Source organism: Choristoneura fumiferana, chromosome Z (genome assembly GCF_025370935.1).
Source record: "Choristoneura fumiferana chromosome Z, NRCan_CFum_1, whole genome shotgun sequence".
Taxonomy (NCBI): domain Eukaryota; kingdom Metazoa; phylum Arthropoda; class Insecta; order Lepidoptera; family Tortricidae; genus Choristoneura; species Choristoneura fumiferana.
The window spans coordinates 3,208,664-3,225,599 of record NC_133472.1 but is presented as its reverse complement, the minus strand read 5'-3'; the positions used below and the strand labels follow the sequence as shown (position 1 = coordinate 3,225,599).

The 16,936-nt window shown below is 42.2% G+C and overlaps 1 protein-coding gene across 1 annotated transcript; it reads right to left on the bottom strand.

Annotated features, from left to right (window-relative positions):
* Positions 1–952: 952 nt before the first annotated feature.
* Positions 953–16,630, bottom strand: LOC141438125 (adenylate kinase 8). Its single transcript, XM_074101826.1, is given in 12 exon segments — positions 953–1,456; positions 1,841–1,928; positions 2,833–2,980; positions 4,092–4,183; positions 9,478–9,602; positions 10,195–10,290; positions 10,293–10,410; positions 11,491–11,675; positions 12,247–12,352; positions 13,072–13,157; positions 13,984–14,119; positions 16,446–16,630. Coding segments are annotated over 12 exon segments (1,368 nt in total). The 5' UTR covers positions 16,539–16,630; the 3' UTR covers positions 953–1,361.
* Positions 16,631–16,936: the final 306 nt, after the last annotated feature.

The following is a 16,936-nucleotide window of genomic DNA, read 5'->3' as shown; positions in this document are numbered from 1 at the left end:
ATTTTAACTGAAAATAACTCCTACTAAATATTATAAATGCCAAAGTTTGTAAGTGCGGGCGTGTGTTCGTTACTCCTTTCTGGAAATAGGTATTTAGCTCAGCCTATTCAGAGGAAAGTTTGTCAACATCTTCGGAACCTTGCATGTGGGGTCTATATACTCTATACCTACATAATTTTATTTCCGTACTTTGATACAGTACAGTACCTATATACCTACCACTTCGTGTAAAAATCAGTTGATCTAAATACCCAAGTGGTCTAAGAAGCAACTGGTTTGAATAGCAACTGGTCTAAGTAGCAATTGGTCTAAGAAGCAACTGGTCTAAGTAGCAACTGGTCTAAGAAGCAACTGGTCTAAGTAGCAAGTGGTTTAAGAAGCAACTGGTCTAAGTAGCAAGTGATCTAAGAAGCAACTGGTCTATGTAGCAAGTGGTCTAAGAAGCAAGGACCTAATCCTAACCTGTTTTATAGTCGAAAACTTGAAAAAAAATAGGCTAGGTTAAAGTTGCGTCAAGGCGCAGTGTCTCAGCCACGCGGAATAGGAGCTCCGCATGCGGAGCTCCGTCGATTTTGAGTCAAAGAATTTTTGATTACTTGCTACTTTGGCCAATAGCTTCTTAGACCAATTGCTAATTTGCTACATAGACCAGCTGCTTTTTAGACAAAATGATATTAACCTACTTCTGCCGTCAGAATGCAGCACTGGCACAAATATGCCAAAATATCATAATTATTTCCATTACATTTTTAGAAATAATTAGCTCTATCGTTACTATCGATATTATGTAAATATCATAATATTTTGTTAAATGAAAAAATATGTCAATGAGTATCAACTAGAAGTATTAATGATCCGTATGGCGACAAGCGACATACTATAAAGAGAACTGACGTTGTCATGGCGGTTTGTTTGCGGTTTGTGTTACTGTCGCCCCCTGGAACAGAGCATTGCGTAATATTCCCTATACTTAGGTGACAATGCTTAATGCAAATAAGGCGATAACTTGTTAGTAAGTATAAATGTATTTTATTCGATACCTAAATCTTTTATACAAATAACATTTCGATTCTACACAAAAATTATGCGATCGCCAAAAAATTCCACCACTACCAACGATGATAGAAAATAATCTGCAAAATGATGAACACCGAAAGAATAGGTTTTTTTTATTTAGGGCCTACGCTAGCAGACGCGGTTTATGCACGGACCGGGTGGACGCCTGTTGAAAAGTAATAATGAGCTTCGCTAACTGCGTGCTGATTGTACCTGCACCCGCACCAGCCAGCGTAGGCCCTTAGGGTCCTTCTTTGGAATAGTAACACAGGTAATACATTCAAAAACCCCCTTCCCTCCCCTCTTCAGTCGGCGCACACGTACTTAAGCTGCGCGCAGCACTCGATATCGAACGCAGGCGCAGAGATCACCGCCGCCTGGATCTTCGTCTGCACGTGATCTATGGCAAAATAATGTGGAATACAATTTAGGGCTGTTCAAACAGAACCAGAGATAGCTGACTACGATCTGAAGATTCAAGAGCGTGGGGGGGCTACTACGAAATTCGAAAATCGAAGTTCGTGTCGTACCGTCCCACTCACTCGTAATAAATATAAGCGTCAGCGGCACGATACGATACGAACTTCGATTTTCGTAGTAGTCCCCTGGGGTTGTACTAGTACTACGAAGTTAGAAATTCATTCCGTGCCGTTTCACTCATGCTAACAGCATTAATAGGAGAGGAAGAGGGATGGCACTGTCATGTGGTGGTATGCAATGCGTTTGGCCGGTTTTTTTTTGCATTTCGAAGGGAATATCTATTTATTATTTATTTGGACTTTACCGATAGATTCGGTGGCGTTCACCTCCCAGGCAGTGATGCCAGCTGCCGCCCTCATCTCGGCCAGCGCCTCCGAGTAATAGTAGTCCAACTGAGAAGACCGAACTAATTAGGGTTTCTTCAGGCGAAATACTTATCGCTAGATGGCGTTAGTCTCGTCAGGTTATATAATTTGTACGTATGCAACAGTCTTGCTCGTGATTGGCTACTCAGTTATATATACAATCCGTGTGCTCTTATAAAAAACCTTCCGTTAGTAGAAAATGACAATTGTCTTTTTGACTTAGTAGCAATCCATCACGCGAAGAGTGCACTCGTTTTGTTTTCATTGATTTATATAGAGCAGTTAAAACCACCACTTACTTATTTAATTAGTTTGTTATTTTTCGGAAATTGATTTCCATGGCGAGTCAACTTAAACAGGGTATTTCTGTAAATAGCCAATCACGGGAAATTGTTTATAATGTATAATAAATATTTTGTAAAGAAGCTCAAAGTTTAAGAAAAGTATTGATCGTAAATTAATAAGGTTCAAGACCGAGTTATAGAAGCAACGGGGATTTCGCAAAGTACATTAAAAAAAAATTAAACAAAAGCAACAATCATTTGCTCTATATACTTCCAAATAAAAGTAGTGTGTTAAGGCGGGGTGTTCTCAATTAACGATGGAAGAATTCGAAAATGCTGATTTTGTTATTTGTATCATGACAAAAAGTCATATTGTATTAAAATTAGAAAAAGATAAGGAAGCGTAATATTATTACAGTAAGGTTTGTTTTGTACTGATGGTTATTCTTTACATAACTTTTTACGGTAACTTTGAAAAGTTTTGCAAGTTGATAACAGAACAGAACCGCATATCACGATCGCGTGTCATCGTCAATACCCGAAGCATGCTTCTAAAATCCGAAGGTTTTTTTAACAGCTCACGGAGTGTACGAGTCATTTGAACGCATGCAAGTTCTTGGATCGTCTAAGGCCTCGTATGGACTTGCCTCGAAGTCGACCTGGGCCTCGGAGTCCCTCGGGTGGGGCAGCACGCGGGGGCCCCCGCGCGGCGCCACGTGCCCCGTGCACCAGTCCACGCCGCGCGCCAGCGCACGCGCCCGGCACGTCTCCGGGTCCGAGTTCAGGAAGATTATGCTACAATGTAGTACAAACAGAGCTTTTGTGATAAGACCTAGTGCCATCCACGAAGACGCGTGATTTTGTCAAAATTAGACATTAATGACATTGTGTGTCCAAACCAATGTCAGAATGTCCAGGGCCATGTCGGGTTTTCGTCCCTTCCCTGTGCAGGGGGTGGAGATGCCGCTCGAGGTTCTGCCACCTTTCGGCAAAGTCAGTCGCCGGCCACAAATATGGCTGGGCCAATGGAGTTCCAAGGAGTCATAATCTCCATATTATGTTAAGCCGCGTATCCACTAGAGGCAGCCTCGGGCCGAGCGGCTGCCTCGCTCCGAGGCGGCGCTAGTGGAGACGCTGCCAAAGGCATGGCTCAGACTGAGGCTCCTTTGAGCACGGCCAAAAAACCGACAAAATATGGCTCGGCTCGCGGTGCTCGGCCTGAGGCTGCTCTAATGGATACGCGACTTTATAAAGACCATTCAGCTACGTTTCCACCAGAGATGTGCGAGGATGTGAGGAAAACAATAGAAACGCTTCAGTTACCTATTCTCGCACAGCACATCTCTGGTGGAGCAGCTGAGCGGAGCGAGGCGAGGTAAATGAAGCGTTTCTATTGGTTCATTAAAGACACATTCCTCGCAACACATCCTCGCACATCTCTGGTGGAAACAGTCTTAGCCATTTTTTTTATTCGACTGGATTCGTGCAAAATTACAGGTTTCTAGTATTGATAGTTCCTGAGCAAAGCCGCGGACGGACAGACAGACAGACATGGCGAAATTAAAGGGGGTTCTGTTTTTGCCATTTTGGCGCCGGAACACTAAAAAGTAGCCTATGTCACAGAATAACTAATAGTACTACCGTATATTCCAGACGTCCAGCTACCTACATCCTACCAAATTTTATGACTCTAAGCCCAGCGGTTCTTATTTCGAGATTTTATCCCTATCCCGTGGGAATAGTACCTATCCTATGTTTTACCCCAGGTTATAAACTTTTTGCCAAACTTCATCCAAGCCGTTTCGGCGTGAAGAAGTAACAAACACCTACCTACTCACTCGCTCACTCACTCACAAACATTCGCATTTATAAACAAGGATACTCTAATCCATTTTTATTCCTTTACCGGTTAGGAGGTGTCTCCATTTTGTCCAGTAGCTCGAACTCCGGCCCTGAAGCCGGGAAAGCTGTCATCACCCATCCCTGGTCGATACAGTCCTGGACATAGATGGAGCATAAAATAGTAGATTGTACAACAAGAGTATAAAACGAGCCATTTTACCCAAGACGTTCATATAGCCACCCGAGCCGATACAGCGAGGGTGGATAGACACGTCGAGGGGAAAATAGATTTAATGCTCGAGTTTTACACTCTGCTTTTCACGATGGCGAGGAAATTAAATAGCAACAGTGAAAACAATGGTTCACTCACTATATACGTAAATTTTATTTTTCATGCATTACTATATAATTATATTTTTTTTAGTTTTAGTGATTTATTTTGATTGATTTTTAGTTTAATATAAATAAATAATGTAAAAAAATATATAAAGAAACTTCTTTGTTTGTGGCTGTTGACACCTAATTTACCTTGGTCTTAGTCGAAGATTTTATTTTATGCACTAGTGCATGAAAAGTCATTTTATGTCCCGTAGATCCAGCATTAAACACCAACTTTACGAGCATGAGAAGTGAAAATGTATTTATTTACCCTATTCTTATCCTTTTCTATCTGTTTTTATCTGTCGTATTGGGTTCCGTGAGATGGCCATCGAAACAGAGGCAGACCGAAGAGATGGCGGGACGACTTGGACGCTTGTCAAGTAGGGTGCAGGAACTGATACGCTTGTGCGCAAGGATCGTGTGTAAGGTTAAAACGTGCCGACTTCCTTGCGTTTGCTGAGCGTTCGACTTGCGTTTGTATCAGACGTAGTGGTTTGTATCGACACAAACGAGCCAAAAAAAGCCTCGTGTGGAAGGACTAGGGCATGCGGTACCGGTACCATTTCCAGAACCGGGACTGAGATTTTCGGTACTGGGGCAGAACCGGGAATTCCCGGGATTTCGGTACTTTTCGGTACTGAGTAAATGAATTGTATTTTTTTGTTAATTTGATAAATGAAACACCTGTAAAGTGATAATTGTTGTAATTTAACCCAAAACAATTAATAAAGTGCAAAATTTAATCAACAAAAGTCAAAACACAGGTATGGAAAAGATCCTATATGCCTGTGTACCTATAACGTTCGCTCAAATGTCTCCGCATTGCCGCTGTGCGCACTGTGCGGGCTGGTTTTTTCCCTCTGTGACTCGGCTGAGGTGGTCCTACGGCGGTTCTCTAAAGCGCAGGGTGCACTTCTGGGGGAGTTTAACGCCTACCGCCAGGTATGGTTATTCCCGTTCCACAAGACCACTCATGCTGTAAGAAAAGCTCATGCTTTTGCTCTGGCTTTGAATTTCTGACACCTGTGCCAATTTAGTCGGTTTTAAAAAACTCAGTCGTGTTTATTTTCCGTTCTGTGCCTCTTTCTATTTCCCACCACCTTTCAGCTACACTTGTTTTAAGGGCGAATATTCGAGCGTTTTGACCGCTCGGTCAAACGCCATTAGCATCCCACGTTTATAAGCACAACAGAAAGAAAATTGCGTCAATTTTAATCACGCGAAATTTGGTATTGTCTTTAATTTTCATAAAATTTAACCCTACGCATAACCCTTTTTAATAACACCTGCCAGAAACTAACGACAAAAAAAAACCGCTGAATATTCGCACTTTTCTTCCAAACTAAACTTTGGGGGCCACATCGAGGCCTTGGTGAAAACCGCTGCGAAAAAGCTTGGCATCCTTTCCAAAGTTAGGCGATACTTTACTATGGACCAGCTCCTTCACCCTTACAGAGCCCGAGTCCGGTATTGCATGGAGTACCTATTGCTGTCACCTTTAGGACGGCTCTGCCCAGTACTAGTTGGCTGCTTTGGATTCGGTGGAACGGCGAGCGATGAAGAAACTCATTTTGTGGTAAATTTTTGCTAACAGAGTTCGCCACCGCAGAAGGGTAGCTCGTGCTCGGTGCTACACAATCTTATTCCATCAGTTCCTTCCATTCACAGGTCGACCAGAAGTAGGCGGAATCTTCACCTTTATGTTGTCAGCATCCCTAAACTTCACACAAAGCGTTTTCGCTTGTCCTTCATTATCCGGCCGGATATTTAAGGAGTGGAAAGCCTTGCCAGCTTCTGTGTTTTCTGATCGCTACAATGAGGATGTCTTAAAATCTAGGGTGAATGAACATTTATTTGGCAAGCGTGCTCCCCCCAGTCAACATCTTTGCTTACCATCAGGCGTGATTGTGGTCAAATGCAAGCCTATTACTGTATATAAAAATATGACAAAATAGAACAAAAAGATACGTAAGACATCACTATCACTAACATATAACTAGTTGTTATTTAGATGGTAGTGTTAATTAACATTACATAGATAAAAACACATACAAGCTCATCACTATCATTATCAATCGTTTAGACATACAGACTACAGGATAGTACCAATACTAAATCCTAACAGCTATATTTTGACTACCTGAGGCCGTATTGTCTAACGCGCTGACATTAGCGGTTGCAATCACCATCTCCTTCTACCCTCATCCTACACGAAGTGACAGAAAGAAATGGTAAAAACGATTGTGATACCAAGTGCGTTAAGCAATAAGACCTCGTTCACCATTCGTCGTCGTCGCCGTCGTCAGGTCGGGCAGCAGGCGGACCGAGCATGCCGATTGCACCCGAATAAAACCGAGCGTGTGTGAATCGGTTAAGGTGACAGCATTACAAGGCCCACGCGTAATTTTTGAATTCAAAAAACGTCAATTAATTTAGTTACAAACTCAGTACCGAAGGAACCGAAGAACCGGGATTTTTTTCTCCCAGAACCGGTACCAGTGTATTCGAAAATTCCCGGGATTTCCCGGTACTTTCAGTACCGGGAATTCCCGGGAGCATGCCCTAGGAAGGACCTTAACTAAAATCTACCAAAACGCGGTGAAAACGCGCAGAGAATGCGCACATCAAAAAAACATCGTGTGGAAGGTCTAGGGCATGCTCCCGGGAATTCCCGGTACTGAAAGTACCGGGAAATCCCGGGAATTTTCGAATACACTGGTACCGGTTCTGGGAGAAAAAAATCCCGGTTCTTCGGTTCCTTCGGTACTGAGTTTGTAACTAAATTAATTGACGTTTTTTGAATTCAAAAATTACACGTGGGCCTTGTAATGCTGTCACCTTAACCGATTCACACACGCTCGGTTTTATTCGGGTGCAATCGGCATGCTCGGTCCGCCTGCTGCCCGACCTGACGACGGCGACGACGACGAATGGTGAACGAGGTCTTATTGCTTAACGCACTTGGTATCACAATCGTTTTTACCATTTCTTTCTGTCACTTCGTGTAGGATGAGGGTAGAAGGAGATGGTGATTGCAACCGCTAATGTCAGCGCGTTAGACAATACGGCCTCAGGTAGTCAAAATATAGCTGTTAGGATTTAGTATTGGTACTATCCTGTAGTCTGTATGTCTAAACGATTGATAATGATAGTGATGAGCTTGTATGTGTTTTTATCTATGTAATGTTAATTAACACTACCATCTAAATAACAACTAGTTATATGTTAGTGATAGTGATGTCTTACGTATCTTTTTGTTCTATTTTGTCATATTTTTATATACAGTAATAGGCTTGCATTTGACCACAATCACGCCTGATGGTAAGCAAAGATGTTGACTGGGGGGAGCACGCTTGCCAAATAAATGTTCATTCACCCTAGATTTTAAGACATCCTCATTGTAGCGATCAGAAAACACAGAAGCTGGCAAGGCTTTCCACTCCTTAAATATCCGGCCGGATAATGAAGGACAAGCGAAAACGCTTTGTGTGAAGTTTAGGGATGCTGACAACATAAAGGTGAAGATTCCGCCTACTCTGGTCGACCTGTGAATGGAAGGAACTGATGGAATAAGATTGTGTAGCACCGAGCACGAGCTACCTTCTGCGGTGGCGAACTCTGTTAGCAAAAATTTACCACAAAATGAGTTTCTTCATCGCTCGCCGTTCCACCGAATCCAAAGCAGCCAACTAGTACTGGGCAGAGCCGTCCTAAAGGTGACAGCAATAGGTACTCCATGCAATACCGGACTCGGGCTCTGTAAGGGTGAAGGAGCTGGTCCGCAGTAAAGTATCGCCTAACTTTGGAAAGGATGCCAAGCTTTTTCGCAGCGGTTTTCACCAAGGCCTCGATGTGGCCCCCCAAAGTTTAGTTTGGAAGAAAAGTGCGAATATTCAGCGGTTTTTTTTTGTCGTTAGTTTCTGGCAGGTGTTATTAAAAAGGGTTATGCGTAGGGTTAAATTTTATGAAAATTAAAGACAATACCAAATTTCGCGTGATTAAAATTGACGCAATTTTCTTTCTGTTGTGCTTATAAACGTGGGATGCTAATGGCGTTTGACCGAGCGGTCAAAACGCTCGAATATTCGCCCTTAAAACAAGTGTAGCTGAAAGGTGGTGGGAAATAGAAAGAGGCACAGAACGGAAAATAAACACGACTGAGTTTTTAAAACCGACTAAATTGGCACAGGTGTGAGAAATTCAAAGCCAGAGCAAAAGCATGAGCTTTTCTTACAGCATGAGTGGTCTTGTGGAACGGGAATAACCATACCTGGCGGTAGGCGTTAAACTCACCCAGAAGTGCAACCTGCGCTATAGAGAACCGCCGTAGGACCACCTCAGCCGAGTCACAGAGGGAAAAAACCAGCCCGCACAGTGCGCACAGCGGCAATGCGGAGACATTTGAGCGAACGTTATAGGTACACAGGCATATAGGATCTTTTCCATACCTGTGTTTTGACTTTTGTTGATTAAATTTTGCACTTTATTAATTGTTTTGGGTTAAATTACAACAATTATCACTTTACAGGTGTTTCATTTATCAAATTAACAAAAAAATACAATTCATTTACTCAGTACCGAAAAGTACCGAAATCCCGGGAATTCCCGGTTCTGCCCCAGTACCGAAAATCTCAGTCCCGGTTCTGGAAATGGTACCGGTACCGCATGCCCTAGGAAGGTCCTTAATTTGTGTTGGATCATGCTATATGTATAGGGCTGCCATCCGTCCGGGTTTCCCCGGATTTGTCCTAGTTTAGAGGGCGTCCGGGGAGCGTCCGGGCGGGGTTTCATTTGTAGTCCGGGTTTAAAAATATTTTTAATTTTTAGACCAATGCAATTAGAATTTATCGAAGAATTAATTTCCAGCAAGCTGTAAATCATTTTATAAGGATCTTATTTGATTGGCCTACATTTTATTATATCTACTGACCAAGTTTGATAAAAACCTAAACCTGTTGACATGTCCGGGTTTTGGGCTCCAAAATCCGGGGTTTTTACGCGTCTTGTCCTGGTAGCCAAATTTTAGAGATGGCAGCCCTATATATGTATAGGTACAATGTACTTTGTACCTTGGCGAGCAGACGGCGGCGAACGATCGAGGCTCGTGCCTGCGCGCTCGGCCCGAACTTGCGCAGACGCTCGCCCAGCTCATCGTTGGCGCTGCACGCTTCGCTGTACAGGTCGTCGAAGTACACTGCGGCAGAGACAACTCGACAAACTTTCAAAGTAAAAGTCAAAATATCTTTATTCAATTTAGGTTATAGCAAGCACTTATGAAAGTCGAAAAAAAACTACCACCGGTTAGAAAAAACCTCTGTTTAGAAGAATCCGGCAAGAAACTCAACGAGGTAGGTACCTTTTTTAAACGCATTGCATTAGGACGTGAGTTTATATTATAAAGCATAATCTTAAAAAAAAATGAAGTTGACTGTCCGATCATGGCGATCAATAGAGCAAGAGCTCGCGACGGTTCGATCGACCTTCATTATTTTATAAAAGCGGATAGTTTTTTTTGTCGATAATCATATTATGAAATTTGGGTAAGTGTGGTGGCTTTGGCAGGTCACAGGTATAAAATTGCACCTGAAATTAGTTACAGTCTAGAATTGAATTTTAATACATTTTATTTGAAATATTATTACAAATAATTTCCTTAATTGCCGGATACTTTGTATGATTGCAACCCCCTGCCAAACACCCTTAAACTATGTTTGGATAGACGCCTGACAAAAAATATTAGCGAAGTTTCTTATAACCAAATAACCTACACAAGTGTAGGCGCTTACCGTATACGAGGTTGAAATGTTTGGCGAGCATCGCGGCTTGGGTTCGGCGGCCGCAGCCCCGCGGGCCTAGCAGCAGGATGCGGTAGACGCCGGGGCTCCGCCGGCGTGGAAGCCCTGCCCCGGGCCCTGCGCGCCCGCCTGGCACGCGCGGATGGCGTTGAAACACTTGCCAGCGATGATAGCTTCGGATGTATCCTCGGGGTTGATGTGTACTTCCTAGGTGGATTTCATTATGCTTATTAGTCTTATTGGGTTGCGCTTCCACTAGAGATGTACAAGGTGTACAAGCGGTGCGAGGATGTGTAGCGAGGATATGGAACGTTGTGACTGTTTCCACCACAGTAGCTGAGTAGTGCGAGGATGTGTAGCGGGGATGTGTAGAGGGCACTTATCAAATAATCGAGGGGTGCAGTGGCCACTACTAGTGACTGAGTACTTCGCAACACCCTCGCACCACAATTGGGATGTCCCAATTTTTGACAACATATAATAAATCGAAAACCATTTGGCGAAATAGACTTTGTGAAGCGTTTTCAGAAATCAGATTCCAAAAACCCTCATTTGACCCCTACAGTGTCCCGTCCCAAACGTGACAGTTTGAAATGTTGCTGTCCTGCTTATAATAGCATAGAGTGACAAAGATAGAACTTTAATCACATGATGCGCACCCGGCTTTAAACACTTGTCATTTATCGTAAAGTCCGAATTGTATACGAGTATTTCCAATGTATTTTTACAAATTAAATTATTAAATTACTACGTTACAAGTATATACAAAAGAATTTTAAATATCACATTTAAGTAATAATATCTAATTACTATCACACCGGAATAATCGAAGCTAAAAGAAGAGAAATAAAGAAAACTATTTGCCATGGTTCATTTAGGACCCTAAACCGTGCTTGAATTATTGTCAAATTGTAATGCCACAGATTATGTTATGTACGACCTGAATTTTTCTAGGCAATGGAACGTGGCTGTCCACTGTGACGTCATCCAGCGAATTTCGTAAAAAAAATATAAAAAATTAAATAGGTACTCATCTAAATTCAAAATCAATGAAAATGGTATCCTAAAATATCCTATTCTTCCCAAAAATAGAATAAAAACTATAGGTTATTTTTTTTGGTGCATCCCAATTGTCGCACAAATCCTCCGCTTGTTTAGTATATACCTAAAACCGTGCTCTGCTGAGCTATTTCCACTAGAGCTGCGCGGAGCGAGTGAGCGAGACAGTTTCTATTGTTCATGACAACCACATTCCTCGCACTTTGTATTAACACTTAAATTGTTTACCTTTAGTGTAGCTTGATACGCAAACTTGAGTGCCTCGAAGTCCTGCTGGAAGAACCCACGAGGGACGGTGTGGGGGTTGTCGGCTGGGGGCGCCACCGGCGGGGTGGGGATTATGGCTAGCGTGACCGTCGGCAGGACCCCCTCCTGTTGCAGGCAACGTGCCTCGCGCAACGTGCAGGGGTGATCTAAAAGACGGTAATTAAATAACTGATAACCCTGGCCCTATTCTACCAAGTGCAAAATTCGAACTTCATAAGTATCTTGCCGTGCCGCTGATGCTATACTTATTATTTAATACAAAAGTAGACTAAAAAGTTGATTGACTGATATAATGTTTTAAACTTTCGCGATTTTCAGTCATATGTAGGTACCTACAACTACCTACTGCCACAACGGGACTTAGCTCGCTGCAACGAGGAAAATTACCTTGATGTTTCATCAGTCATCACATTGCAGTGGCCGTGGTCCCAAGTAGACTGAAGTGTAGGGTGTATTGCTTAGCAACGCGAGTCCTTCGAACTACCCGCACTTGATTACAATTCGGACCGGCCCTCGGTTTAGGCCTAGGTTGCACTACGGAATCAAGTAAACTAATCGATGGCTCGATGGCTTTACGGCCTCGCAATGTAATGCAACTTGCACAATTTTTCTTGCAAGTCTAAACTCGGCTTTATTACTGTATAGTGATGCTATGGTGATGGAACCAAACCAATCTTTCTTTCTTTTTCTTTCTGACCTAAAGCGTGAACACCTTACCATACATGAGCCACCCGTCTTGAAGCACCGGCTCCTTTAGGGTCATGGCCTTCGCCACCTCCGCCATCAGGACCGGAGACACGCAGCCGGGGACGTAATCGTCATGCTGCCAGAAAATAGAAGGCTCAGGGCGACTTTGGCGTGACGTCGATACATTTCCCTAAAGATAGGTACTTCACCGGGACGCCGTGTCGACGTCGCTGACTACGTATCCAACCAAACAATATAATGATGTCCTCCTGTCGTGTCATTTCTTCTAAAAAAGCAGCTCATCTAAATAGCATGGTCTAAGAAGCAACTGGTCTAAGTAGCAAGTGGTCTAAGCAGCAATTAAGTGGTCTAAGAAGCAAGTGGTCTAAGCAGCAACTGGTCTAAGAAGCAACTGGTCTAAGAAGCAACTGGTCTAAGTAGCAACTGGTCTAAGCAGCAACTGGTCTAAGAAGCAACTGGTCTAAGTAGCAAGTGGTCTAAGCAGCAAGTGGTCTAATAGGCAACTGGTCTAAGTAGCAAGTGGTCTAAGCAGCAACTGATCTAAGTAGCAACTGATCTAAGTAGCAAGTGGTCTAAAATTCTTTGACACAAATTCTACGGAGCGAGGCTCCTATTCCGCGCCTACCTAATCGTAGGTAGATCTTGGACAGGTCTTTATAATAACAATAAGACGGTTGGCATCCAGAGGCCGTATTGCTACGTTTCTGATGACACTCGCGAGTCTCCTCAGCCTCAGCCTCAGGTGTTCTAATCGATGCAAACAATATACGTAGCCGAGCGTGACTTCGCTATTCAGGGTGTCCCGGTGAGGCAGGGCTTTAAAGCATAAATTACCTTCTCGTAGCAATCCATTATGTACCGCCGCGTGATGACGTAAAGACCAAGGTCTTTTATCATCTCCTTGATAAGCCGGCGGACATCTGGCGAAATAATAATTGTTAACTGAGATTTGCACCCATTAAGTACCTGGCCCTATACCACGAAGTGCAAAACTCGAACTTCGTATGTTGCCGTCCCGTATAAGTAACCCAGGAGACATTAACCATGGCAAAAATGTACGCTAAGAAGTTGATTGACCTACAGTGGCGGACTAGCGGCGGGGTGGAAATGGGTGGCCCGCCCCGGGCCTCTAGTACCGGTCTCCACATGTCCTAGTTCTCTTGATCAGTCCTAGATTAAGCTAAAAATATGCTTGATACTTAGACACATCAACTTGGAGGTCTCATTCAGCTTTGCCGCCCCAAGCCCTTAACGAGCTTAGTCCGTCACTGCCTACATACGAGGTCGGGAGGGAGGGAGGGGGATCTACGTCGACACTGTGTGGGAACCGCTTTTTAACAGCTTAAAGAATAGTGATGCATTATTGGTAACATTCTAGATTCAAAAAATCAAAAATTTTCACTTTGGACGTTGCGTGACCTTGGAACCCTGATTGATCTGTATAATCTTTGTATAATGCCTACTTAGTTGCTACCACGTTGCTAGTATTTTGTTGCGCTTTTAATTTACCTGTGACTTCTCTCTCCACATGTTTAGTCTAGCCTAGCTTTATAATTATTCTGTTGTATCCTTGGTTGCCCTGACAACCAGCGCCGTGATTGAAGAAATTCAGACATCGGCATTTGTTGAGTGGCATCCATTTTAGTGTTTTGTTAACTACTGTTGTATTTAGATTAAGATTTCATGTCCAAACTTTTTTAACACCAAATAAATCAATTCTATTCTAGTCTATTCTTAAAATCTAACCAAATTTAAGTTCAGGAGATATCAGCACAATGACTCGATCGATGTCCTTGCTGCTGGAGATTCTCCTGCCGAGATACACCTTCATGTGTCGCAGGTGATCCTTCGGGAGATTGACTACGAGGTCCCGCATCATGTCCTGGAAGTTTACCACAAGTGTAAACTCTCCGACTTGGAATCTAATGATTCAGGCCCAAATTAAGGCCCAGGCTACGAAGTCTAAAATTAGAACTTCATATCTTGCCATCTCGCTGACGCTATTCCCCTTTAATACGAGAGTGAGAGGGCGGTACGATACAAACTTTGATCTTCGAATTTCGTAGTAGCCCCCCCCCCCTGGGCCCTGAACGTTGACAGGTTGACAGACACCATGGGTGTACAATACAGAAACTACTACCTACAGTTTGATTTATCAATTGCTCAACCAGAATAGAAGAGGCAAATATTTGGTACTTAAAATTTTGGAATACCTATAGATTTAAATTTTAAATGATAAGTATACCTACTTTACCAGCGGTGGCCTTAGGGGGTGGCGAACAGGGCAATCGCCCGGGGCCTCGCGCAACAACACAAGCAAATTTAAAAAAATATAAATTTTTAAACTAGGTTTTCGCATCACATACTTTTCACGAAGGACAAAGGCCTCGCAAAAACCTGCCGCCCGGAGCCTCGCAATGGGTAAGGCCGCAGTTGATTTTTACCCCCGATTTCATCTGCTAAGAATTAATTTATCGAAATACTGCGGGACCTATGCGATTTTCTTTAGTAAAACTATGAACTTTCTCCTTTCCGTGCCTTTATCTAACTCCAAATTCTATGTATATTCTTATACTGTCCAGGCTATTCGGTTGTGGAACTCCTTACCGATTGACTTACGACGCGCAGTCCTTTGTCACTATTTAAATCTATGCTTAAGGAGCACTATCTGTCATCTTGTAATTATTAGCCTTATTATAATTTATTTATTTATTTTGTTGCTGTTTATCTCACTACCTATATTTATATTGGACGTATATTATATGTACGATATAATTATGTATGTATTCGTATGGTCTGTCCCCAGAATTCGAGATACTAAAATGACGTTTCATGTGTTACCTGTTTTTTGCGTCTCATAAATAGTGATGTGCCGCAACCGGTTATTACCGAAAGATCTTGTAGGTACCTATGTATGTATGTCGTAAAATATTAAGATATGAACGGATCCGTGATGTACTAAAATGTAGGGCACTTAGGACATTCTAGAAAAGGTAAAATAGGTCTAATATAAATGCGACCGTTTTCGAGATATTTCGACTTTTTATAGATGTTGAAGTTTAAGTTTCAATTTCATTCTAAGTAAGTTTTACATTAACTAAATAATATGAGAATAATGAATATTTGATTTATTATTCTATGATATGAATATCTAAATAAAAACACGAGAAAACGCACTGATCACATCCGATGACAATACGAGTAAAGTAACGAAAATCGGTTGAATACCACTTGAATACGAAAAACATGAACAATGACGTTGTGTGATATCTGAGGGCCTACTCCGGAATTCGAAAATCAAAGTTCGTACCGTAACGTCCCTCTCACTTACGTATTAAATTAAATAGTAGTGTCAGAAGGACGGAACGACACGAACTTCGATTTTCGAATTTCGTAGTAGCCCTGCTGGCCCTAACTACGAAATGCAAAACTCGAACTTCGTATGTTGCCGTCCCGCTGACGCTTATCTCATTCAATACGCGAGTGAAAGGGACGGTGCCATACGAACTTCGTTTTTCTAGTTTTGTAGTAGCCCCTCTGTATTATTTTTTACGTTGGCACTAAGTGATGAACACTGTATTTTACCTGTGTTTAGATTTCATCACTTTATCGTATGATAAAGTAAAATGGAAAGTAGAATATTCAATGCATTAATGTTATTTTTGCTATCGTAAAATAAACATTTTATCGGTTATTTACGAAACCGAAATCACGGAGCAGCACTGTTCCTTTTATGGTGGCCACATTATTTTTACGTTTGACATTTCAGACTGTCATTTTAGTATCTCGAATTCTGGGACAGACCATAGATGTACTGCTGTTACGTTTAATTTTTCTGATCTACTTTTGATGCACCACCTGTTGTAAACTAGTCCTTCCTTCTTTCTGTAAAAAAGGTTGCCTGGAAGAGATCGCTCTTAAGCGATAAGGCCGCCTATTGCTCACCTTGTAATTTTAATAATTTGTTTTCTGTATCGCTTACTATGTCTGGTGTACAATAAAGAGTCTTTGTATTGTATTGTATTGTATGTCCTTCCCAGGGTCTCAAACTAAGTTTCTCCATACCAAATTTCATCTAAGTAAATCTTCAGTGATTTCAGCGGTTAGAGGTACAGACAAACAGAGTTACTTTCACATGGTTCACATGTACTGCAGTATGCAGTACTACTGTAGTATCTTGATATACGAGTATGTGTAGGTCGTCCTACCTTAAATATTTTGTAAATTCTATATTTCTCCAGATACGGTAGAAATTTTACGGGCATTTGAAGTGGTTGCACGGTAGCATCTGTTTCGGTCATGGTAATCGCTTTAGTCAAGATTTAAATTACTGTTTCCTTTTAAAATTAACGCCTTTTAGTAATTTCTCTGTTAGAAAGCAGCTTTGTGATAAACTGACAAACGTCACATTTTTACTTTTTTTTTCAGATATACCTAAGGTACCTACTTTAGTTACTTTCTTTCTAATTCAATCATCCCAGCCTATATACGTCCCACTGCTGGGCACAGGCCTCCTCTCAGAATGAGAGGGCTTGGGCCGTAGTCCCCACGCGGGCCCAGTGCGGATTGGGAACTTCACACACACCATTGAATTGCTTCGCAGGTTTCTAATTAAAACTACTTCTTTTATGGACTTTCTAATTAAAAATGATTATATTATTTATTTGATAAACTGCCGCATTCAAACCTTATTAGTTTT